General features: G+C 43.5%; 1 protein-coding gene and 1 long non-coding RNA gene across 16 annotated transcripts in view; one reads left to right on the top strand and one right to left on the bottom strand.

Moving 5' to 3' along the window:
• Positions 1 to 10,141, bottom strand: part of CPLANE1 (ciliogenesis and planar polarity effector complex subunit 1) — a 183,362-nt gene extending 173,221 nt beyond the window's left edge. For 12 of the 15 annotated variants that reach the window (XR_010588771.1, XR_010588770.1, XR_010588767.1 and 9 more), the window contains exons 1-4: positions 9,836 to 9,976; positions 4,213 to 4,371; positions 2,765 to 2,900; positions 2,418 to 2,537 (exon numbers count right to left, since the gene is read on the bottom strand). Coding sequence is in view for 8 of the 15 variants with exons in the window: in XM_065550008.1 (XP_065406080.1) it covers positions 2,418 to 2,537; positions 2,765 to 2,900; positions 4,213 to 4,293 (337 nt within the window). In the remaining 7 variants the exon portion in view is untranslated. Of the gene's footprint in view, positions 1 to 2,417; positions 2,538 to 2,764; positions 2,901 to 4,212; positions 4,372 to 9,438 lie in introns of all 15 variants that reach the window. The other 3 variants (XM_065550010.1, XM_065550006.1, XM_042844068.2) reach the window with 3 other exon arrangements.
• A 253-nt stretch (positions 10,142 to 10,394) lies between these two features.
• Positions 10,395 to 25,949, top strand: LOC122172552 (uncharacterized). The gene is made up of 3 exons (XR_010588775.1): positions 10,395 to 10,527; positions 19,929 to 19,995; positions 25,828 to 25,949. It is a non-coding gene; the product is annotated as an uncharacterized LOC122172552 (long non-coding RNA).
• Positions 25,950 to 26,274: the final 325 nt, after the last annotated feature.

The following is a 26,274-nucleotide window of genomic DNA, read 5'->3' on the forward strand; positions in this document are numbered from 1 at the left end:
CTTTTGCACCGCGATTGCCCACTGGCCCCATTGATTGTTTAGCTGGCTGCCTGCTTCTGATGTACTTTAAAAAAAATGATGTTAGTTTGTGTCTTTTGTGGTTGTATGTTACTACTGCTATACTCTTATTATTCAAGCATGGAATTTATATCCATAAAGATTATACTGTTTGAGTCATTTAAGATTTTTACTATATTTGACACTATGCTTTCTTTCACATATAGTGCCACGCCCCAGCCAGCACGACCTACTCTGTCATTCCTATATATTTTGTATTCTGGTATTACCATGTCCCATTGATTACCATCCTTCCATCAAATTTCTGAGATGCCTATTATATCAATATCCTCATTTAATACCAGGCATTAAAGTTCACCCATCTTTATATTTAGATTTCTTGGATTTGTAGACAAGCACTTATAAAATTTGTCAATATTTAGTGGTATGCCTTCATGTGAAGTAACTGAATGGTTCTGTTTTTCCTTTGATTGTTTCTCTTCAACTCTTACTTGTACTTTATAGTAAAGAGGAGAGAATAGAAGTTGATAGGGAAAGATTTCTTAAAGGGGATACTCTAAGGGATGTGTCTTTCCTAACCACGTGTTCCTCCACACCTGTCGGCTTTCCACCAATCCTTAGTTTAAAAACTCCTCTACAACCTTTTTAATTTTACATACCACCTCAATGCATGGAGTGCCCTACCTGAACTGGTTCCTCACTATTTAAATTCCTCCTGAAGACCCACTTTTAGGAGAACAAGAAACTAGCTGAATAAGTCCTCTACTTACCTATTTCACTTATCTCATGAATGAATTGCTTCTTTATATGAAAGGACAGGCTTGAATGCTGGGAGACAGATGTAAGGATACTAGAATTGAAGCTGAAAATTGGGATGGGGGAGGATGAGGTTGAACTGTGTACAGAGAATATGGAATTTGGTGTGTTTAACTTTTAAAAAAACAACAAAGAAACATAACTAACAATGCATGCTGTCAATTATCTACTCGATCATCTTGCCTGAATGATGGCTTCCTCGGTATTTGGAAAGCTCCTACCACATTTTGGGTGCTACCAAAATCAAAGTAAACAACTTTATTTGTAAGTGTTATAGAAAAATAAATCCCAATGACAACAAGAAATCTTTTAATTTTAATGGAAGAAAGAATATTTCCCTTTCTCTCTTTTGCCTTTAAAGGAGAGAACTGGCTGAGAGAGGGGGGAGTGGTTGCTACAGAGAGATGAGAAGAACTTTAAGATCTAGATCTCTCTTTGAGGAAGATGTTGCATTTTGACAGAGAGTTGTTGGCTCAGGGACAGAGCTATCTGTGTAACTAAGCTATCTTCAGCAGCAACTCTGAGTCTTCTTGTCTGATCCCTGTTGTGAAAAGGCAGGGACAGCCAGAAAGCTGCTCCTTTTGCAGGCAGAGAAAGAGAGATAGCGGCCCCATCTCAGACTCAGATATGCCATCTTTCAAAGATCCTGTTATCAGAAGAAGAGATACTGCACTTGCAGATCCCTTAAGTATATTGGCACAGCATTACTGCTGGAAAGGGGAACCCCTTCCTCATAGCCACCCATGGGATAGGGATGAATGGGGCAAGATTCTGAAGGGGCATTTGACGGGGAGAGGCGATCCAGTGGTGGGTTCAATGGAGGCACAGATGTCTCCCCTACTACCTTACCTTGACCTTTACCATTACCCCCATGGTTGCTTCTGAGTTCACTCACAATTCCTCAAAACGGGCACTTTGCTTCAAGTTCACCCTTCAGGACGCAGTCCCCTGGAAACACTTATTACATTTGTCATGGTTACAGGGCTAGAGGCATCTCTGGCCCCTCTTCTGGTCTCACTGAACAAACAACCTCAGATGTTAAGGCTCATGTCTTCACCTCACCTAGGATGGAATCCCACAATTCTTCCACTCTTAGATCAGGCCTTGGGCTGTGCATCAACCTTGATTATTCAGCAAGTCCTACTGGGCTGAGCACCTGCAAGTCTTCCCTTCTGGAGCATGTGACCAGTGGTTAATACAGGTGACCAGACAGCTCTCACAAAGTGCTTTTTAATTTTAACAGCAGGAACAAAGCACTTTAAAACATTAAAGGATCTATATGCATGTTTATCTTACCCTCATCCCCACCATCCAACCGTCAAAAAAACCCACACATTTATTCTGTTAAAGACAGAATCTTAAGAGTTTGAACATCCAAAATGTAATTAACATTTCTGTTAATAAAAAGATTAAGGTTTGCTAACGGTTAGCTTAGCATACACAAAATACTACTTAGATTTACAACTCTCTCTTCTGCCAGATAAAAGTTTGTCATTATTTATTAAATAAAATTTAATCAAAGGAAGATCTTTCTTGTTGACGTTTTTTAATTTTAATAAAAAAGACAAATTGACGAGTCCTACCTTGTGCTGCTGTAACCACCTTACTAGATTCTTCAACTGCTGGTACAATTTTAAGATAGTCCTGGTCTTTATTCCAAAGAAATAATTCTCCTGTTGTAACTATTCCTGCCAACCAAGCACCTGTTTTCATAGGGAAAAGACTTCTTAAATTGTTTTACTATAAAGTATTTAAAATTATCTTCCCCCATTTTGTCTCCAATCCTGCAAGTATCTCTGAACTAGCAGATCCTGTGCTTGTGTGGAGACAGCTACAGTATCACAGCCTTTTACAGTACTGTATGTTTCTAGATTGTTGCAATCTTAAATGAAAACAAAAATTTGAATTGGAACTTAAGAAAATACTCAACCATTTCTTGATGTTGCTAAGACGACAACATTTTTCAACAATGATTGTAGTCGAGGAATTTTCTTCTTTGTCTTTCCTGATAACAGGTTAATTTCACTTATACATTTATCATCTAAAAGAAAGATAGATTCTTTTTCCTGTTAAAAGGAAAAAGAAATATTTCAGTTTTCAAAAATGACACTTATTATTTTCTATTTTTGCCTGAAAATTCATGCAGATATAGATAACGGTGTTTAAGACCAATAGGGGGAGGGCGAGGGAAAAAAACGTTATCAATTAAATGCAAAAGGCTAACATGAAATTCACGGTTAAGCATTCAAAAATCATGCAATGCTGAAACAAACTTTAACTCTGCCTTTTTTAATGTATCCATTACAATACAGGGCCAAATTCAGCACTCACTTATGCCAGGATTGAATCTGGCCCATCATTTTTAATTAGCCTGATCCCACAATCCTTATTCCCACTTACCTGAATAAGACTACTTGCCTAGAAGATGCAGGATTCGGCCCTAAAGATCTGATCCTATGTCTCTGAATTCAATGGGAGTTTTGCCATATAGTTCAATGGAAGAAGGATCAGACCCTAAATGGTTACATACGATCTCTCAAATGATACAATGAAAGAAAGAAAAATTCTACCATGTTAGGTAACATTTGAACATATGAGTAAAGATTCTATTGTAATGTATATATGCAAGAGAGGAGAGCTAAGGCTATGTGTTCAACTTTGCCTACAACATATCCTGGCTACTAAATGCGTAACCATGCAATATTGATATTGCTTTAAATTAGTTTTATACATAATTTCATAAATTCTTTTAAAAGAAAAGGATACAGTAAACTCATGCCCATCAAAGTCATTAATAAACTGCGTATTTGTTGTACAGGTGCTAGCTAGCTAAAAGGCAGTATAGCAGGTTAAGTATACATTCCCATATCTGTGCATGTATATACCCTTATAAATGTATAACTAAATAAATCTTTAAAGTAAAATAAGCAACTTCCACTCCTGGCTCCAGGCCCTTGCTATCCCTCATAGCACATTATTACAAGAATGTCAGATACTGAACGTAGGTCAGAATAGTTGAGTTCTGTTATGGTTGTCCCAGGGGAGGAATACAATCCCAAACATATTTTTTAGTGCATAACACCAAAGAATGCCAATAGGAATTATTATAATTAAAAAAAAAATCCTCTTGTGAGGCATACAGCTATCAAAAGATGTCTTCCATCAGGTATTGTGAGCAATACTGAACCTTTGGAATGAAGTCAAAATGGCAGCAATAAATCCAGTGATTTGTCTTGGTGCTTCTAACTTAATACCAGTATGGCACTTCTAAACCATTCCCTGAAGTTTTTTGTAAACTGAGTTGCTAAATAACTGCCACATAATCAAAACTACATTTAATGTACAGTTAGGTTTAAATAAAAATCTACAGACTCTCACCTGTCCCAGCCAGGAGATTCGAGGCCAAGGTTTCCTATGTTTGATACACGTTGAGACTAAAACATCTAACTTGATCTCCATGCTTATTAGCACTCCCGGTAATCACAACAGTTTAAAAAAAAAAAAAAAAAAGGAATGGAGGGTGGTCTGCCAACATATCTGTAAAAGATTGAAAAAATATGTTGGTTTTCATTTTAGTTTTTGGAAGGTACAAATTCAGAACACAATTTTTAGTCTCCACATACTACATAAACACAAACATAATTCCTAAGCATTTTTATTCTCAAAATAAACTGGACTTGTGGATTATTTGCATTTGTGAAATACATTTTAATTTTTGGGCCCATTTTATAGTATTAACAGGTGACATGGTTTCTGGTTGACAAAGTATATAACCAACGTAGGCTAAATATGCTTAGCTAAACCTTGGCTGTTCTAGCCCTATGCTTAAATACCAAGCAACATTAGTAGGTTTCAGCACAGAACTCATCTATATCAGAATTACCATGATCGTACAATACGATTGCTTAAACTCTATGACATTTTATGGTTCCACATAATACACACTGAACTGAAGTAATCTAACTAATGTAAATAAATGAAGGCAGCACATGTAAGTAAAGGTGGAAGCTGTGAAGAAAGGCATATAGATAGGAAAACAATATCTTGATAAGCAACAGTACTGTGTAAAACTAAACATCATAGGAGTGAATCCAAACAACTCAAAAATCAAAGATGTACATTTGTATCAAGAAGCAGACGCTAGCACAGTTCATTATTAACAGGGCCCTACCAAATTCAAGGCCCATTTTGGTCAATTTCACAGTTACAGGATTTTTAAAATGGTCAATTTCATAGTTTTAGGTGTTTACATCTGAAATTTCAGTGTTGTAACCCTGGGGGTCCTGATCCAAAAGGGGGTTGGGAATTTCCACCCTTACTTCTGTGCTGCTGATGGCAGGGGTACTGCCTTCAGAGCTGGGCAGCCAGAGAGCAGCAGCTGCTGGCCAAGCACCAAGCTCTAAAGCCAGCGCCACCGCCAGCAGCAGCACAGAAGTGAGCGTCGGAGGGTCTGGGTGAGGGAAGGTGTTTAGCATATCTGCGGGTTTTCCCAGCAGCCTCCCGCCCGGGTCAGGAGCTGACAGCTGGAGGCGCAGCCTCCCGCCAGGTTGGGAGTGTCCTGGCCAGCATCTTTGCAGCTTCCTACAGCTGAGGGAGGTTCAGAAAAGTGGGTCTGACCCAGCTCTGGGAGCAGCCTCTGCATAGTAAAAGTAAGTCCTGTCCCTCCCCAGCCAGGGCCAGGACTAATAGCTGGTACCCAGCCCATGGTAGGAGCCCCTGGCCGGGGCACCCCCAGCCGGGACACCCCCAGCCGGGGCATACCCCGCCCAGTCAGATTTCACGGGGGAGATCAGATTTCACGGTCCATGACGTTTTTCACAGCCGTTAATTTAGTAGTGCCCTAATTATTCATCTAGCACAGGATCCAGAGTGAGGCACACCACATTCCACAATGTAGCCTCATCTTTAATACAGTGACATGGCCCTCTGAAACAACATATCCCACGATGTAATGCTTTGATCTGTATTACCAAGGGAGCTGCTCAGATGAAGTATTACCTGTAGAAGCCTATCCTTTCTATAGGCTGCTCACATCAAGACAACATGACTGTGTGGGACCACATCCAATTAATAATTGGTTGTATCTTTATCCCCCTCTAATAGCTACAGCTAATGGAGTTATTCTTCTATCTCAAACAGTACAGAATCATGGTTTGTGCATTAAAGGCCCCATAATCAAACTCTGAGAATGACTCAAATGGAGAATTCAAATGATTCAAAAATCTGAGGATGATCCATTAAAACAGTGGTACATCAATATGGGGCTTGGATAAGCATCTTCAGACATGGGAACTAGGTAACCCAGGCCAGCAGAGTGTAAGTCTTTGTTGATAATTTAACATAAGAGGATACATGTTTACTACAGTTGACAGCCAGCTGAATCAGTATTGGATATAGTTTGAAACAATATATTGGATGCTGGGACCCCTTGTCTTAATTCTGTCATATTGAATGTGAGCGTTTATATGGTTTGAGGTGTCGCACAATGGGACCTATCATGTGTGCTGATGAACTGTATTTCTCTCCTGCCTTCAGTATAAGATAGCACACTATATACCAGAATGCATCAAGCAAGGGCCTCCTGCGTTAAAGACAGCACATCACACCATAAAACTCAGTGTCTCTGCACTGCTATGTTGATACAGAAATTATTGGGTGAGGTTTTTTGGCCTCTGTTGCATAGGTCATACTAGATGATCAGCATTTTAATTTAAAAACAAATGCAAGCATGGTCCCTTCTTGCTTTAAAATCTATGCACTGGAGAGCATGCACATGACTTAAATTAAGGTGGAGTAGAACAAATATGAAATTAAAGAATTAGAGTTAGTTTAAGTTTGGTTAAGGAAATACAAGTATTGTAAAGGAAGGCCCTGACTAGCAAGTAAAAGAAAGGCCTTCAGAATAATGAGTTACAAGTCCAGAAGGAACAAAGTAGGGAGGATGCCTGGTTCAAAGAGTAACTAATGACATAAAGGGAAGTTTCTAAAAAGAAGACCTATGACTGCAGATAAGACAAAAATAAGACAAAGAGACTCTGTCTTAGAAGAAGCAACATGGACTTTCCCACCCCACATACCACTGTTACCTCAAAATTAGGGCATACTCAACAGAAAAACTGTTGGTTAGCAAGAACGATGGGAAGAGATAAGAGGAAAGACCTTGGTGAAAAAGGAAATGGTCAATTTTATCTGGATTAAGACCAGAAATAAAGGCAAACTGCCCAAATTGTTTTTTAGCTTGTTATTAATTGGCAATGTCATCATTTGTTGATGGGTACAAAAAAATCATCTATTTAGAGTTCTTTGCCAGACTCTATCTGATCATGCTTGAGCACACCAGGATGAGACAATTTGGCTAGGTTCAATCTATTTGTAATATATTGATCACATGCTTATGAATATTTTGTTATTGTATTGCAGTGGTGGCCAAACTTTTCCTGTCACGCTCCTCCTTACGATTAATGGAATTTGTTCATGCACAGCTTGTCCCTTACTGCACAGCTGACTGAGCAAAGAAGCTTGGGTTGAAGGCAGAGCTGGGGGCAGAACCAGGGATGGGGAAGGAGCTGAGGTTAAACATAGAGCTGGCCTGGGGGCAGAGAGGGAATAAGGGCAGAAAGGGGCTGGAGGCAGGATAGAGCTGTGGCCAAAGCTGGGCTGGGCACGGATCAGGGGTTGAAGTGGAGCTGGGGGTGGGCTAAGGGCAGAGCTGGTCTGATTGGTACGCCCTCCCCGCCCTCCATGAGGGCTGGTCCAGGCCCTGCCACGTACCCCCCCCCCATCCTTCTGCCACATCCCCCCCAAAGGGAGCATGCCCCACAGTTTGGGAACTACTGCAGTATTGGATATAGTAACTGCTTAGTTTTTTAGGATTTTAAAGCTATTGTATAAAATAGCTTTAAAAATTTTATTGTATAAAATTTTCCAGAAGACTGGAAAAGGGCAAATATAGTGCCCATCTATAAAAAGGGAAATAAAAACAACCCAGGAAACTACAGACCAGTTAGTTTAACTTCTGTGCCAGGGAAGATAATGGAGCAAGTAATTAAGGAAATCATCTGCAAACACTTGGAAGGTGGTAAGGTGATAGGGAACAGCCAGCATGGATTTGTGAAGAACAAATCATGTCAAACCAATCTGATAGCTTTCTTTGATAGGATAACGAGCCTTGTGGATAAGGGTGAAGCGGTGGATGTGGTATACCTAGACTTTAGTAAGGCATTTGATACGGTCTTGCATGATATTCTTATCGATAAACTAGGCAAATACTACTTAGATGGGGCTACTATAAGATGGGTGCATAACTGGCTGGATAACCGTACTCAGAGAGTTGTTATTAATGGTTCCCAATCCTGCTGGAAAGGCGTAACGAGTGGGGTACCGCAGGGGTCTGTTTTGGGACCGGCTCTGTTCAATATCTTCATCAACGACTTAGATATTGGCATAGAAAGTACGCTTATTAAGTTTGCGGATGATACCAAACTGGGAGGGATTGCAACTACTTTGGAGGACAGGGTCATAATTCAAAATGATCTGGACAAATTGGAGAAATGGTCTGAGTTAAACAGGATGAAGTTTAACAAAGACAAATGCAAAGTGCTCCACTTAGGAAGGAAAAATCAATTTCACACATACAGAATGGGAAAAGACTGTCTAGGAAGGAGTACGGCAGAAAGGGATCTAGGGGTTATAGTGGACCACAAGCTAAATATAAGTCAACAGTGCGATGCTGTTGCAAAAAAAGCAAACATGATTCTGGGATGTATTAACAGGTGTGTTGTGAGCAAGACACGAGAAGTCATTCTTCCGCTCTACTCTGCTCTGGTTAGGCCTCAGCTGGAGTATTGTGTCCAGTTCTGGGCGCCGCATTTTAAAAAAGATGTGGAGAAATTGGAAAGGGTCCAAAGAAGAGCAACAAGAATGATTAAAGGTCTTGAGAACATGACCTATGAAGGAAGGCTGAAAGAATTGGGTTTGTTTAGTTTGGAAAAGAGAAGACTGAGAGGGGACATGATAGCAGTTTTCAGGTATCTAAAAGGGTGTCATAAGGAGGAGGGAGAGAACTTGTTCACCTTAGCCTCTAAGGATAGAACCAGAAACAATGGGTTTAAACTGCAGCAAGGGAGGTCTAGGTTGGACATTAGGAAAAAGTTCCTAACTGTCAGGGTGGTTAAACACTGGAACAAATTGCCTAGGGAGGTTGTGGAATCTCCGTCTCTGGAGATATTTAAGAGTAGGTTAGATAAATGTCTATCAGGGATGGTCTAGACAGTATTTGGTCCTGCCATGCGGGCAGGGGACTGGACTCGATGACCTCTCGAGGTCCCTTCCAGTTCTAGAATCTATGAAAATACATTTGGCCTTTGGAATGTATGGTTAAATTAAGATTTGGTGGTCTCCAATATTAATAGTCATAATTCTAAATATTATTGATAATTTCAACAAATGGTGAATCATGTGCTAAGCCTCATTACCTCAATACCTTCCTACTGAAGGCAGAAGAGGATGCACTGTTCAAGGTAGCACCCCACACCCTATAGCAAAGATAAGGGCATAACACAATCTGGGTCAAGCTACCTTTGCATTGGTGCATATCACACCTACCTCCATGTTGAAGCAGAGAAACGGTATGTTACATGCCAGGCCCTATTGCCTCAACCTCAAAAGCATTGGGGAAAAGGGTGTATCGCATGCTGGCGCTGTTGCCTCCAGACTAAAGGGGATGTTACGTTGTAGTGTTGAATATAAGGGGATACAATGTCCCATCCCCCCGCATCGAGGGCCCCTCGCCCCAGCTCACTCGCCTCGCGAGCTGTCCTCACAGACGGGGGCGCAGCGCGCGAAGACGTCCTGTGGTCCCGGAGCGGTAACGGCCGCGGGGCCCGGGCGGGGGGGCTGTCCGGGCGCTAGCAGCACAGAGCGAGCCGGCCACCCTCGACCCAAGTCCCCACCGCGACCCGATTCCGCTGAACGAGCAGACCGCTGCCCGTCCCACACTCACCGCGCTTCTGCCCCGCACAGCGGCTGCGCTACGGGCCCGGCTACAGCGGCGTCCGTCCCCGCCCAATTGCCGGCTGCGTCCAGAGCGAGAACCGGGAGCTGAGGGGACTGGAGTGCGCAGCTGCGGGCGCGCGGGGAGGGGAGTGACTCCCTCCGAACCCCTCGTTTGGGTTTGGCGACCGTGGGCCTCGTCCGAGCAGCCCGGCCGAGCCTGCTGCCCCCACGACCCCAAGCTGGATGCGCTCCCTCAGGGCCCTGTGCTGAGAAATCGGGGCCCGCCGAGGACTAGTACGAGCGGCGCACGTCCGCGGGAGCAGGCCCGGAGCGTTGCGGTGCACACGCCCCAGCGTCCTTCCCTTCAGCTGGACGTTAAACAGCCATGTAAACAAACGCGCCACACAAGTGGTAGCTCCTCAGATATAAACCTTGCAGCAACCCCTCCCCTGCTTTTCATCTATTGACATTGGCTGGTGTGTAGCTGCTGGAACAATGTGTACAGTGGGGGTGTTGATAGCTATTGTATTGAACAAAACTCTAAACCCGCTATATGATGGAAACTACTTCAAATCAGGAGGTCCTGCTTCACCCCGAGCACCTCTAATTCCAGCATCTATGGGCTGGTGTATTTGCAACAGCAGACTTGGTTTACCTTAGCCTATCTGCAAGCGTTTTGCTCTGAGTCTGAAGTAAAAGGTATGAAAGAAAAATCATTCAAGCAGTTGTTTTCCTATTTTAGTGACAAGCTATATTTTTGAAGTTATAATCAATAGTATAATAGGATGAGAGCTACCACTGTAGAAAGCTACCCACAGTCTGCATTTTCCTTTTTGTATAATATCACATACAGATGATTAAATATTATGACATAGTATACTTTAGATAAGAGAAGGAAGCTCAGATGCAGTATATTGGAGTTGCAGCTAGCAAGGGATGTGAAGGGTAACAAGAAGGATTTCTACGGGTATGTTAGCAACAAGAAGGTGGTCAGAGAAAAATAGGGGAGGCAACCTAGTGACAGATGATGTAGAAAAAGTTGAAGTACTCAATGCTTTTTTTGCTTCCATCTTCACATACAAGGTCAGCTCCCAGACTGAGCTGCCCTCGGTGGTGAAAGAACAGGTTAAGGACTCGGGGAAATTCGGGGGGGGGGGGGGGTGTAGGGAAATCCCTAACACCACTCCCCCAGTTTTGTGAAGTAGTTACATGCAGTGTTGCCAATTTAGTGATTGTTTGGACTTTAAATTGAAACATTAATGCACACTTTAAAAGCATATAAAGTGTGTGATAAAATACATGTATCTGAAAAAGTATATTAGATTTGAAAAGTATGAACATAACCTGTATAAGGAAACTAGTCTTTGTTTTTATGACAATGTCAGTGCATTCATTTTGGTGATGTTGGCCAACCTAATAATTTCAGATTATGATTTGTAAGCAAAGTCTAAATGAGCTCTCCCTGACAGCTAGTGATGAGCTGGGGGCTGGGAGGAAAGGCTTCAGGACCAGAGTGTATTTACATTCACACCTAATCTACCTAGATATCTAGCAAACAGAACTGTGTTGCCCAAATGATAGATTTTGGCTGGGGTTGGGTTACAAATCACTTGAATGAGGAGGAATGAAATGTTGTTGTTCTTATTGTATGAGTAAAGGGCAGTAGAACTGTACTTCACCTGTGCTGATTGAGGGTATCAAGAGAGGGTGGGGGCAGGTGTTTTGCTTGATGGTCTGCTTGAGTCCCAAGTACTATTTGACTTGCCCCTCTCCACTCTTTAAAGACAGAGCTGATTAGGCTCCATAGATAGTCTTTTGTTAGTGACCACTACCGCTGAAATCACTGATAATCAAGTTTCAGGCCTTGGCTACACTTGTGAGTTACAGCGCTGTAAAGCCTCCCCCAGCGCTGTAACTCCCTCCCCATCCACACTGGCAGGGTACTTACAGCGCTGTATCTCCCTGGGTACACCGCTGCAGGTACTCCACCTCCCCAAGAAGCATAAGAGATACAGCGGAGTGGCTACGACTCTCCCCTGTGAGTGTGTACCAGGAATCAACCTGCAGCGCTGTACTGATCACCTTGTCAAGTGGCCAATCCTGTCCATTGTTGTGACCGGCTGCAGAAATGCGGAAGTGCCGGTTTCAAAGATCGTACCACAGAGAAAAAGCAAACAGTTTTGAAAAGCACGTTGCACCCACATGAATGCTGGGATAGCTGCCCATAATGCACCGCTCCCAACACAGCTGCAAATGTTGCAAGTGTGGCCATGCCCCTGCGCTGGCAGCAGTCAGTGTGGACAGACTGCAGCGCTTTCCCTACTCAGCTGTATGAAGACAGGTTTACCTCACAGTGCTGTACAGCTGCAAGTGTAGCCAAGGCCTAAGTGCTTAGACCTGCTGTGGGACAGTGTTTCTGTGGAAGAGACAGCCTAGTCTGCAGTAGCAGGGAGGTTCCCCCACTGAGAGCTCAGCTGAAATCACTGAGAGCTGGGTGGAACCTCAAGAGACCAACTCACAGAGGTCACACAGTGGCAGGTGGGAGCAGAAGATGATGGCGCAGGGCCATTAGCAACAGAGCAATGGAATGAACAGTGGCACAATGAACAATAGTGGCCAGAGTGAAAGGTGAGTAGCTGGAGGTAACGAGCAAGGTGCCTTCTTGCCCCCCCACCTGGGAGGTGAACTCATGTGAAAGCATCTCTGAGCTCTGAGTCTCCACTGACCAAGGACAATACCAGTGAGTGTTAACGAGGCTGTTAAGAATGCTGGAGACACAACACAGTTCACGTGAACAAACATGGCTGTGGCATCATACTTCCTATTTAAGCAAGAGATACCACACACTACAAACTGAAGGCCAATGTTAAGTGCATTGTTGTCACCTGTTCATCCTGAAGTTGAACACTGGTTCCAAACAAGACCAGCAAATGCTCACTATCTTTCTGCAAGAAACTCAGCTGACTAGGTAGAAGCACGTGGTGCAACAGTGGAAGTCTCAACAGTTGAAAAAGTGAAGAACTCTCTCACCATATTCAAAAAAATTGCATACATGGCTGATGAATGCACCAATGCAAATGGGTGCAAATATTAAGTCATTGGATATGTTATCATGATGTCAGTGGCAGGCCAATAGATGCATTTCTAGATGTTCAAGTTATAGAAGATACCTTGGCTGCATCTGTGACAACCCACATCTTTCGAGTTAAATGCTTGTCAACTGGACCCCAAAACATGGCTGCTTGTGCATTTGATGGAGCTGCAAACTTCTCTGGAAGACATGGTGGAGTACAAGCTTTGCTTAGAGAAAAGTGTAACCATAATTTCTCCTATACACACTGCAGAGGCCATCTACTCCACCTACCGCTAGTACAAGCTGCAGACTCTTTAAATTTATAGCTTTTTTTAATATTCTTTTTTCAGCAAGAGTCCAAAAAGACTGAATATCTTGGAAAATGTAGAAGATGCACTAATTTGAACTTCAGACCCAGTGTAACTTGGGAAACCCTCTGCCTTTCTCATGAGCGATCCTTGGCTGTTATCTTAAAATTACTCCAGCCGTTATTAACTGACTTTGGAAAGTATCTAGCAAGATGGGATGGATCTAAGTAATGAGGCTGGTGGATTATGTTTGCTACTACATTCAGAGAAGACTATTGCCATTCTCTCTCTTGCAAGTCTACTGTTGAAACCACTTGGGTCATAAAACAATGCCATCCAGGCATCTGTTACCACAGTAATAGATCTTTGTCCAGCAATAGAAGCTACATGGATCAGAGAGCTATTCATTGAAAAATTACTGGAAGAAGCAAAGACTTCAGTCTAGAAGTTGACTAATGAAGGCATTTATATTGAATCCTTAAATGTAGAGGACAAGAAGTGTTTGTTAAGACAACTGAAAGTACACAGACTTGATTCTTAAAAATCGACAACAGTGACTTCTAGATTCTACTCAACCTCTACGTAGCTTTTACAGATCCCTGTTCTATAAAACACCGACAGTTGAGTGGAGTTAGGCACTACCAGCAATGGGGCTGCCACATTCTCAGGACAGAATAGAGAATTTGAACACAGACTGGAATATCATATGACGAATGAATGAAAATTTGACTTCAACTTCTTTTTTATCATCACTAGTGGCTTGACCCAATCTTTGCTATGTTTCCTGGGATGAAAGAAGTAGGAATTCATCTCTTGCTACTCCCAGTCACAACAGCTACAGTTAAGTGTTCTTTTTCCATCATTGAATAGAATTTTGTGTTCTGAAAGAAGTCACCTTCTGCCTGATCATGTGAATGAACTAATGAGCATATCAACTGAAGGAATGGAAGTACCAGACACACGAGAAGCCACCGAAGATGAACAGATTGCATTCAAGAAGTTCATTAACAGAGTTGTGCAAAATTATAACAAGAAACCAAGAAGGATGTAGACGTAGTGCTTCATAGAAGGCTTAAGTAGCCAACTTTAATTTGTGGGATGATTTTAAAACATGAGTTAAATCTAATAAAATGGTCATGAAACATTTTTACTATGGTGCCATACAGCCCCCCTTTCACCCTCACGGTCTTACCCCCCATCGGCCCTGACACACAAACACACCCCCATTTCAATTCCCCAGGGAAAAAGATGGACATGCATAAGTCCATGGGTCTGGATCTAATGCATCCGAGGGTGCTGAGGGAGTTGGCTGATGTGATTGCAGAATCATTGGCCATTATCTTTGAAAACTTGTGGCGATTGGTGGAGGTGCCGACGATTGGAAAAAGGCAAGTATAGTGCCCATCTTTTAAAAAGGGAAGAAGGAGAATCCCGGGAACTATAGAGCGGTCAGCCTCACCTCAGTCCCTCGAAAAATCATGGAGCGGGTCCTCAAGGAATCCATTTTGAAGCACTTGTAGGAGAGGAAGGTGATCAGAACAGTCAACGTGGATTCACCAAGGACAATCTGACCAGTCATGCCAGACCAACCTGATTGCCTTCGATGATGAGATAACTGATGCTGTGAGTGACGGGTTCAGTCATAGAGACCCCCTTGGGACTGTCCCCTGATGTGCTGGAATTACCTCTGAGCCTGTTTTCCTTGCCAGCTTGGGACTCCAGAACCCTGCCTTGTTGAGCCAGACACGCTAGCCTGCTGCAACACAGAACCAGGTCTGGTTAACACCCCAAAAACTGCTTTGGAGGTTACCTGACTCCAGCACGCAGACACCCAGTTTCCAATGGGATCCAAACCCCCAAATACACCCATTTTACTCTGTATAAGCTTTATACAGAGTAAACTCAAATTGTCCACCGTGTATAAAACTGATAGAGATTTGCACAGCTGTTTGCTCCTCCAGGTATTAATCACTTACTCTGGGCTAATTAATAAACAAAAATGATTTTATTAAGTATAAAAAGTAGGATTTACGTGGTTTCAAATAATAGACAGAACAAAGTAGGTTACCAAGAAAAATAGAACAAAACACACAAGCCTAAGCCTAATACATTAAGAAACTGTTTACAGGTAAATCTCCCTCTCAGAGATGTTCCAGTAGCTTCTTTCACAGACTAGACTCCTTCCTTGTCTGGGCCCAATCCTTTCCCTGGTACAGTCCTTGTTAGTTCCAACAGGCATCTTAAGTTAAAAGCAGGGGCTTTCTTATGACTAGGACCCTCTTTGTTACGTTCCACCCTCTTTTATAGCTTTGGTACAAGGTGGGAATCTTTTGTCTCTCTGAGTCCCCTCCCTTCCTTCTAAAATGGAAAAGCACCAGGTTTAAGATGGATTCCAGTTCAGATGACCTGATCACATGTCGCTGTAAGACCTCCTTCTTCATTACCTAGGAGCCGGCCAACATGTACACAGGAAGGCTTGCAGGTAAACAAACCCATTCATAGTACATTGATTCTGAAGCACCCTTAATGGCTTCCACTTAATGTGTTTACATCAGTACTACAAGTTTATATCTTATTCTCCTAACTCCAGACATAGAAATAATCCATACAAACAAATGGGATGAACACACACAGTAGATTATAACCTTTGTAATTATACCTTACAAGATATCTTTTGCATAAAGGTTACATTATATTCACATTCAAAGCATATTTTCATAAAACATTATGGAGTGCAACGTCACACTGTGGATATGGGGAAAGCAGCGGATGTGATATATCTTTACTTTAGCAAAGCTTTTGATATGGTCTCTTACAGTATTCTTCACAGCAAGTTAAAAAAGTATGGATTGGATGAATGGACTATAATGTGGATAGAAAGCTGCCTAGATCATCAGGCTCAACGGGTAGTGATCAACGGCTCGATGTCGAGTTGGCAGCCAGTATCAAGTGGAGTGCCCCAGGGATCGGTCCTGGGGCCGGTTTTGTTCAACATCTTCATTAATGATCTGGATGATGGGATGGATTGCACCCTCAGCAAGTTCGCGGATGACACTAAGCTGGGGGGTGGGAGAGGTAGATATGCTGGAGGGTAGGGATAGGGTCCAGAGTGACTTAGACAAATTGGAGAATAGGGCCAAAAGAAATCTGATGAGGTTCAACAAGGTCAAGTGCAGAGTCCTGCAATTAGGACAGAAGAATCCCATGCACTGCTACAGGCTGGGGACCGACTGGCTAAGCAGCTGTTCTGCAGAAAAGGACTTGGAGATTACAGTGGATGAGAAGTTGGATATGAGTCAGCAGTGTGCCCTTGTTGCCAAGAAGGCTAACGACATATCAGACTGCTTTAGTAGGACCATTGCCAGCAGATCGAGGGAAGTGATTATTCCCCTCTATTTGGCACTGGTGAGGCCACATCTGAAGTATTGTGTCCAGTTTTGGGCCCCCCCACTACAGAAAGGATGTGGACAAATTGGAGAGAATCCAGCAGAGGGCAACAAAACTGATTAGGGGTTGAGACACATGATTTATGAGGAGAGGCTGAGGGAAGTGGGCTTATTTAGTCTGCAGAAGAGAAGATTGACGGGGGATTTGATAGCAGCCTTCAATTCCCTGAAGGGGGGTTCCAAAGAGGATGGAGCTAGGCTGTTCTCAGTGATGGAATATGACAGACCAAAGAGCAAAGGTCTCAAGTTGCAGTGGGGAGGTCTAGGTTGGATATTAGGAACAACTATTTCACTAGGAGGGTGGTGAAGCACTGGAATAGGTTACCTAGGGCAGTGGTGGAATCTCCATCTGTCAGGAACTTTGGAGTACAGATGTGGGGACCTGCATGAGAGACCCCCTAAGCTTATCTTCTACCAGCTTAGGTTAAAACTCTTCCAAGGCACAGTCTTCTGCCTTGGACAGATATTGCTGCCACCACCAAGTGATATTCACAAATATTCAGGGAAGGGTCACTTGGAATCCCTATCCCCCAAAAATATCTCACCAAGCCTCTTCACCCCCCTTTCCTGGGGAGGCTTGAGAATAAAATAGCAACCAGTTGCCTTAGCAATGTGAGCACAGACCAACCCCTTTTCTAAGGACTTTGGAATCAAAGGATTCTTTTAAAAAAGGTAACTTTTATTTAAAAAGGAAGAAACATCTGAGAACTCAGGCTTTAAGGATTAAACAACAAAAATAACTTTCTTGGGGTTCAGCTTAAAGGTTACAAGCAAAACAAAAGCACCTGGGGTTAGCACAGATGAATCCACAAACCAAAACAACCAAAAAGTTCCTAATTGCATCTGTCTTAACTTTTCCTGTGCTACTTACATATCTGGGGTTCCAAATGAGGAGTTTCTAGGTATGATGCTGATGATTTTTCCATACCTGGCTTAAAGCTTACAGCTTGTTGCTTCCTTCCCCTCTCTCCAGCCCAAGAGACAGAAAAAACAAAACCACCCCACACCCAGCAGTTTTTCCAGTTTGAAAGGTTACAGCCTCCCTATTGGTTTCCTGGTCAGGTGCCAACTCAGGTTACACTTCTCTTAACTCTTTACAGTTAAGGCAATTAGGGTACAGTTGCTAAGGAGGATTCTATAGCTACTGGCTGGGTGTCCATAAAAGGGAGCTACCCTCCTCCCCCTCATTTATCACAGCATCCTTAGAGGTTTTTAAGGACGACTTGACAAGGCCCTACCTGGGATGATTTATTTGGGGTTGGTCCTGCTTTGAGCAGGGGGTTGGACTAGAAGACCTTCTAAGGTCTCTTCTAACCCATATCTTCTATGATTCTATGAATCCTAATCCTCACCCACCTCAGTGGTCTCTATGATTCCATCACCCTTCTGTGGGCTTCCCTCAAGGACACATCTCCTTATGCACCCTAGAGTGAGGTCGTGAGATCTGTCCCTTGTTCATCTACAACCTGCTGGAAGCCAACAACCTGGACAGTTTTCTCACCCTATACCTCCCTCCCTTCCTGGGGAAATGCTGCCTTTAGCTACTGGGTGGGAGCTGGTCTCAATCACACCCACACCTAGAAGCATACAGTTTCCCACTGCTGCAGAGCAATTAAAGATTCTCTCTCCCATTCCTTCAGCAGTTTGAGACTTTACCCTTCTCCTCTGGGGTTTCAGCATGCTATTCCTCCTTCCTGCAGGCAGACCCCTTGACAGCCCGAGCTACATGGAAAAAAAAATAGTTTCCCAGCAATAAAGCTATTGGGTTATTATCAACTGCTGCTGCAAATAAGACAGCTTCCAAACCCTCAGTTTTTATGTGCACTTTATCCAAAGGCACAAGGATTTTGTAACCTCCTGTTAATAAAAGCTCTGCCATCTGTCCTGGCAGTATGTCACTTTCCTGTACAACACTTCTTTTAACCATAGAAATTTCTGCCCCGGTGTCTTCCTACCCAAGGTGTTCTCTGCCATTAATTTTGACAGCCTTTATGTGCTTCATGCCTGGCTGGGCAGAGGCTATTTTTACAAACTCTGTATGATAAGTAGCAATTGCCTGAGGCGCCTCTGTGCTCAGGATAGCAGCATTCCCATGAGTTGCTGCGTGTTCCTGCCCAGTACAGGACATTCATTCCTCAGGTGCACAGTGGAATTACAGCAATAGCAGCTTCTAGGATCCTCTGTTTTTACAGAGGATTTGGGATTGGGAATAGAGGAATGGTTTTGGGGAGGTGAGCACCTATCCACCCTCCTTTCTTCCCAAGGATAAAATGGGGACGCTGCTTGCCACCAGGTTTAAACCTGTGTGTGGTTTGTTTGCAATAGACGCTTGAGTTCGCTCAAATTTGTCAGCTAGAGCGGCCATTTCCTCCGCAGTTTTCACCTTTTTGTCCCATAAACACCATTTTACATCATCTTTACATATACTCACTGAAGGGTTAAAATCCATCTGCATTTTATATAACAACCTGGTATATGGATTGTGCCAGTTCTTTTCCAGACCCAAAGTCCAGAGTATGGTCAAGAGACCAGAGGCCTAGCAAATAGTGATCAGCTAAGAGAAAGCTGGGGTAAACAGATAACCTTGTTTTGCTAAAATAAGTCTAGTCCGCAAATTGCTAGGTGTTGGAGCTAAGAACTAAATAATTGTGTCTTATCCAATGTTTCAAATTGAACAAAGGATCCCTATTCCTATTGAAATAGTTTCTTCTGTAGGGGAACATTCTTCCAACAGATCCAACCTTGAGTTTATGAAAAGTTGGCACATGTCATTATAAGATATGGCATCCTTCCACCTCCCCTTCCCAGAGACCAATGCCTTGCCTTAAGACACACAGAAGACAACCTTTATTGCCATATAATTTCACTGTTTCTTTGCTTTAACCCCTAGGAATGTACCTGTTGGACAATCAAAGGAGTTGCTCAATTCCTATGGACCCCAAATCAGAATTCAACATACATATTTTATACTAATAACATTCTATCAAAGTATTAATTAAATGTTAACTTGCTAACTTGAGAACTGGGCGGAGACATTATGTAACCTGTTAACCATTGGCTAATGTGCTATCTTGTCTTGCTGCAAAACCTATCCCGGGGTATGGAACTGCCTACCCTGTCACTTTCCCCCGCCCATAGAAAAATCTATATAGTCTATTGTAATCAATTGATTGACAGTGTCTGAGCCTAATAAGCAAGGTGACACTCTGCCAGCACTGTGTGTAATAAACACCTATGCTTGATCTCTACACAGTGTGGATTTATGTCTTTCAGTTTGGGGGCTCATCCGGGATACAAGTTTGTGAACTGGCTGAGGATCTGAGACTGAAATCCAAAAGAGGTGAGTATGTTTACTTTACCACCTCATTAGGACAGGGATAGAAGTCTCTCATCCCCTTTCAGACACATCTGGTTTCCTTTTTTAATTTGTGTGAAGGAACCTAGACGTGTAGTCCAAGCAGAGGGGTTAAATAAGGGTACAACTTGGAAGGGAAAACTTGTGCAAGAGTACTGTTTAAACAACTAAGGGGTGTGTTACGGAGGACTTGGATAAATCACCAGCAAGCGATTGGCTGTGAGTTAAGCCCAGGATTGGCTGGGTACGCAAGCAGTAGGCAGTGCAAACTGGTGGTCTATTTCCTCATTGGACGTAACATTACAAGTCCTTAGGGGAGTGCCCCCCCCACCAAGGCATGTGACGTACATGCTTTCGAATAGCACAAAGTCTCCAACCAATAAGGCCGGCAATTGTGTGTAACCTAAGACCGCACGGTATTCAAAACAAAGGGGGGGGAAGACGTCCTCATAAAATTCAAGGCTGTGGAGATGTAAGACCATAACATAAAAAAAGGGGGGAAGTAACTCCTCAAGGCTGACAGGCTGTGGAAATTGAAACTAAGGCATTGGGGGGGGGGGTAAGTTCCCCACAAGGTCAGTAGCCAGGGTGACTAAAAACCCATGGCATCAAAAGGAGAGGCGACAATTAGTGCTGGAGAGTACTTGGAATATAAACATGTCAAAACTCAGCAGGCAGCAGCTAAAAAAAAAAAGCTAACTACTCTGCAGCCAGACCAGAGGCAGATCTGGTTACTTGGTGGACTAATCAGAAAAGTGACAAAACAGACAAAGCATTAATAGTTTTATTGGATATTCTCAACATAAAGGAAAAAGAAAATGTAACTTTAAGATTTGAAAATCAAGCTCTGAAAGATAAGAGCCTGTGCTCTAAAATATGTAACTGTCTGGAAATTGAAAAAATCCCAGAGCAAAAGAATCACCATTCCTGGGACACACCTCCAGATTGGGAGGGGAGAGCACACTCCCGGCATTTGTCAGCCAACTGCTCCACTGATTAACTATCGGTGGGAAAACTCAGCAGCAGAAAGCAAAGGGGAGGAATCAGAACCCCCTCCATACATTTCTTCGCATGACAGGCCAAATTTGAGCACCCACAGAGATAATAAAGGAGCACCACAGGGATTAATTGCCCCAGGGGAGCAAGTACAGCGTATGGCTCCAATCAAAACACAGTTAAGGAGGTTCAGAAACGTTAATGCGGAGGCTGAACCAGTAAGGGGACTTAGAACCGAAAAAACTGAAATTTACCGTTCCTTCACCCCCCCAGGCAAAACAGGCACTACTGTCTGATTTACCCAAACTCAAGCGTGATAACAAGAATACTGGGTTCTGGGACGAGCTAGATGGCCTGATTGAAATACATGGCCTCCATAGGAAGGACGTTCACATCCTTGTCAAGTGCCCCAGGGATATGTGGGAGAACCTAGATAATAAATGGAAGACAGGGCGCTGGGCTGAAGATCATACCCCCACCCCAGCAGGAGGGGATCAGGCTGAAGAACCAGCAGGAATCCCAAACCCAGAGGCAGGCACTGTAACAGAATTCAGGAATGCACGGTTAGTGGTCTGGACTCCTAGAACAACTGGGGGGCTCTGCAGTCTGTGGTTCAGCAGAAGGGGGAGTCTGCCATGTCCTATGCTGAAAAGAAATGGAATGCATTCCAAGTTTGTTCAGGTCTGGAGACTATAACATCCCGAGACCATGATGTATTCCTTCAAATCCTAAAGGAAGGGCTGTCTGCACATCACCAAGCAGTCCTGGCATTAGGCATCTCAGTGGGAGAAACATACTCATTGGTAATGAAATGGGCCACAGAAGTAGAAAACAGAAAAAAGAGGAAGGTAGCAGCAACCACACCCTCTGAGGAGATTGTAGCGGTGCATGCAGTTAAAACCACTACCTGCTTCAAGTGCAATAAGCCTGGACATCTAGCATGTGACTTATGACAAAGTTCCTCCTCTATCTTGGTGGGTCCTGTGCTTATTGGTGGATTTTCTTGCCTCAGAGATTCACCATGTGGATTGGGGGAACAGCCCAGAGACCTTCCCCTCTGGAAGAACCCACAGTCCAGGTCAATTGGGAGGTTTGGGGGGAAGCCGGGCCCACCTCTACTCCAGGTTCCAGCCCAGGGCCCTGTGGACTGCAGCTGTCTATAGTGCCTCCTGTAACAGCTGCATGACAGCTACAACTCCCTGGGCTACTTCCCCATGGCCTTCTCCCAACACCTTCTTTATTCTTACCACAGGACCTTCCTCCTGGTGTCTGATAATGCTTGTACACCTCAGTCCTCCAGCAACACACCATCTCAGCTCCTCACACTCACACCACAAACTGAACTGAGCTCCTTTTTAAAACCCAGGTGCCCTGATTAGCCTGCCTTAATTGATTCTAGCAGCTTCTTCTTAACAGGCTTCTAATTAGCCTGTCTGCCTTAACTGGTTCTAGCAGGTTCCTGATTCCTCTAGTGCAGCCCCTGCTCTGGTCACTCAGGGAACAGAAAACTACTCATCCAGTGACCAATATATTTGCCCTCTACCAGACTCCTGTACCCCACTGGTCTGGGTCTGTCACAGACTGTAAAAATAAAATAAAAACATGCAGTAATTGTAAAAGGAGCTTGGGGGAGTAATCAACCCCAGAGCTAGCTGCATTGAATGTGCCAGACGGTCCAAACAGGAAAGATCATCTCAAAATATAGCCATGATTGCCAGTAATAGGGTAATAATACCAGGGGGGCGGGAACGTCCAGTAGAAACACTGTGTTCCCTTCACCCTGAAATGTGGGCAACAGATAAACAAGAATGTGGGCTAGTAAACATGAAGCCTATATCTGTAGAAGACCAACTCACAAAGCCCACAGGCAGTACCCAATTAAACCGTAAGCCTTAGAGGCAGTTAAAGATATAGTCACTAATTTGGAATCTAGAGGGGTAATTAGAAAAACCACCTCCATGACTAACTCCCCAATTTGGTCCATCAGGAAGCCAGACGGGACCTGGAGGTTAACTATAGACTACATCCACCTTAACTGGGTGACTCCAAAGGCACATCCTATTGTGGCAAGCCCTGCCACTATTCTTAATTTGCTAACACCAGGACCCTCCCTATTTTCAGTCCTTGATGTAGCTAGTGGATTTTGGAGTATTCCCCTTGCAAAAGAGAGTCAGGAGAAATTTGCATTTACAGTAGGAGACTAGCAGTACACTTGGACCCAAATACCTCAGGGGTTCCATAATTCTCCCTCCATATTCCACAGGGCAATGGCAGAAGTAATAGCACTAGTGCCTTTGGAAGGGGATACTGTGATACTGCAGTATGTAGATGATTTGCTAATTGCCAGTGCAAATGAAATGGACCATTTAAAAACCCTAAACAGACTGTTCATATATCTTCGCGAGGCAGGATTTAAATTAAACCGGAAGAAAGCTCAATTGCAACAGCAGCAGGTTTTATACCTAGGGCATAACATCTCCAAGGGAGAAAAAGCACTCACAGTAGACAGAAAGCAAGGATTAGAGAGTTAAAAAAACCAGGGACAGTTAAGGAAGTCCGGAAGGTCCTGGGACTCCTTAATTTCTGTAGAACCTATATACCGGAGTACTCAGAGATGGTGGAACCAATTCAAAACCTCACTAGAGGGGAAAAGCCTGCAAATGAGTTAGTAATGTGGGGCACAGAACAAGAAGAGGCATTTATAAAAATAAAACAGGCTTTAGCCTCCGCCCCCAGCCTGGGCTTACCTGATATGGGAAAGCCGTTCCACCTTTACTGCAGCCATAGCGGGACCCAGTACTCAGCTGTACTAACCCAGCTTCACGGAGACAGACAGCATCTGGTAGCATTACCTATCTACCATAAGACCCCCTGTATCTCAGGAATTACCGGAGTGCGTAGCAGCTCTAGATTGTGCTACGTGGGCTGTGAAAGATTGTGAATCATACACTCTCATGGGGAAATTAGTGCTCCATACACCCCATACACTTATTGATCTCCTTAACACCGGGCAACTAAGATCTGTAACAGATGCCCGCAGGAGTCAGCGGGAATCAACATTGTGCTTGCAAAACCCTAACTTCTCCATAGTAAGAGACAAGGAAATAAATGTAGCCGAATGTCTGAACATAGAGGGAGAGGTACACGAATGTCTTATAGATAGAGAAGAGCCATTAGAGAATCCAGATATAGTTTTGTATGTACATGGATCAAGAAAGTATGAAAATGGAGTGCCACACACCGGATGGGCAGTGGTACTCAGTGATGGGACAGTGATAGCATCAGGTTAGATGGAAGGATCAAAGTCAGCACAAGAAGTGGAGCTAACAGCCCTCACAGAAGCTTTGAGAGTGGGGGAAGGCTAGAAGCTCACTGTATAAAGACAGCAAATATGCATTTAGAGTAGTGCATGACTACATGGATGGGTGATCACGCAGAGGTTTTATAACAACAACTGGCAAGCCAATTAATATGGAAGCAGTTCAAAGACTAACAAAAGATGCTAAACTACCATCAGAACTAATAGTAGTAAAGATAAAAGCACACAATAAGATCTCAAGTGAGGAACAAAAAGGAAATTATTGGGCAGATAAACGTGCCAAAGAAATTGCACAAGCAAGTCCTATTGAGGTTTGTGCAGCTAGAGTGCCAGAAGAGGAAATGAATTTAAAAAAGCTATATGCAACCATAAGCCCAGAAAAGTAAATTGGAAAAACAAGGCTGTGTGTATAAAAAACACCTCTGGTATGGGCCAGGGGGGAGGAGCTGGTAGCCCCGGAGTGCATACAGGCTCTACTGCTCCATGCCATCCACTCTCCAGCTCATCTGGGGTGGAGACAAATGAGGGCTGCCCTGGAATACTGGTGGTGGCCAGCCATGAAAAAAGATGCTTTACAATTTTTCAAAAGATGTGTGACATGTGCACAAGTGAATGCGGGTAGAAGGAAAAAGGTGCCTCTAAATCACCAACCACGACCAGAGGGACCGTGGCAAAATTTGCAAATTGATTTTACTGGACGCTTGCCACAAAGCAGAGGGTACACTTACATTTTGGTAATTATTGACACTTTTACCTGATGGGTAGAGGCATTCCCAACCAAGAACTGAACTGCTACAACAGTGACTCGAATCCTAGCAAAAGAAATAATACCCAGATGGGGTTTGCCACTGTCAATAGACTCTGACCAAGGAACTCACTTTACAGGGCGAGTAATGAAGGAGGCATGCAAGGCACTGGGAATAAAGCAAAGATTCCATATACCATACCACCTTGAAAGCTTGGGAATGGTGGAAAGAATGAATAGAACAATGAAAACAGCCTTAACAAAAGCAGTAGTGGTTACAGGAGAAGGATGGGCTCGTATGCTTCCTGCTGTATTGTATCGAATCATAGGCAGCCCAAATAGGCTGACTCAACTGACACCCTTTGAGCTAATGACAGGAAGAGCAATGAGAATGCCTAGCACTGTGATCCTCCCTGCTGGGGGGTCAGGGCTTTTTGCAGACAGGCTGCAGAACTACATCAAGGCATTGGACAGAGAGTTAAAGGATTTATACAACCAAGTGAAGGAAAATCAAACCCAGCTGGATGATGATAGCAGTTTGAACAACCTTGCATTTAAAGTTGGGGATTTGGTAATGTGTCACATTTACCCAGAGGTTAAAGGAATTTTAAAGCCAAGATGGCAAGGTCCTATGAGGGTCCTTCTGACTATAAATACATGTGCAAAGATTGGGGGAACATTGGGAATGTTTTGGAGTCACCAAATGAGTTAAAATTGTTTGAATAAGCATCTGTCAATACTAACAATGTTTCCACAGATGTCTCCACAGGTGAACAACAAGAGGTGAAGGAGGAAGGACTGAAGGGTGACCAGGACAACCAGAGTGACCATGGGGAGGCTCCTGCTGTCCCAGTGGTGCATGAGGAAGGATGCCAGTAGTGTGCCATGTGAAAAGGAGGACTGGGAATGGGTCACTAACCCCCCTCCTCCGGGTTTGCTTTGCTTTAATTGCCGCACTAAGGAAACACAGCTTTTGCAAAACACGTGCAGTGGCCAATAAACAAATCTGTCTAGAAGTAAAGGTGGCACTGTGGTTAGGATATGAGCACACAGCGGAATGTAAGAAGGTACAAATAAAATCATACACTGATGCTCATAACAACAGGGAGGCTAGTAACATTACAATTTTGATAACAGCTGACTGCCCTGTTATCCACTGGTGTCAGGTACCAGAGATTATGGAGTTTCATGGAGGCATTTGGAA

The sequence above is a fragment of the Chrysemys picta genome, chromosome 6 (genome assembly GCF_011386835.1).
Source record: "Chrysemys picta bellii isolate R12L10 chromosome 6, ASM1138683v2, whole genome shotgun sequence".
In the NCBI taxonomy this organism is placed as follows: domain Eukaryota; kingdom Metazoa; phylum Chordata; order Testudines; family Emydidae; genus Chrysemys; species Chrysemys picta.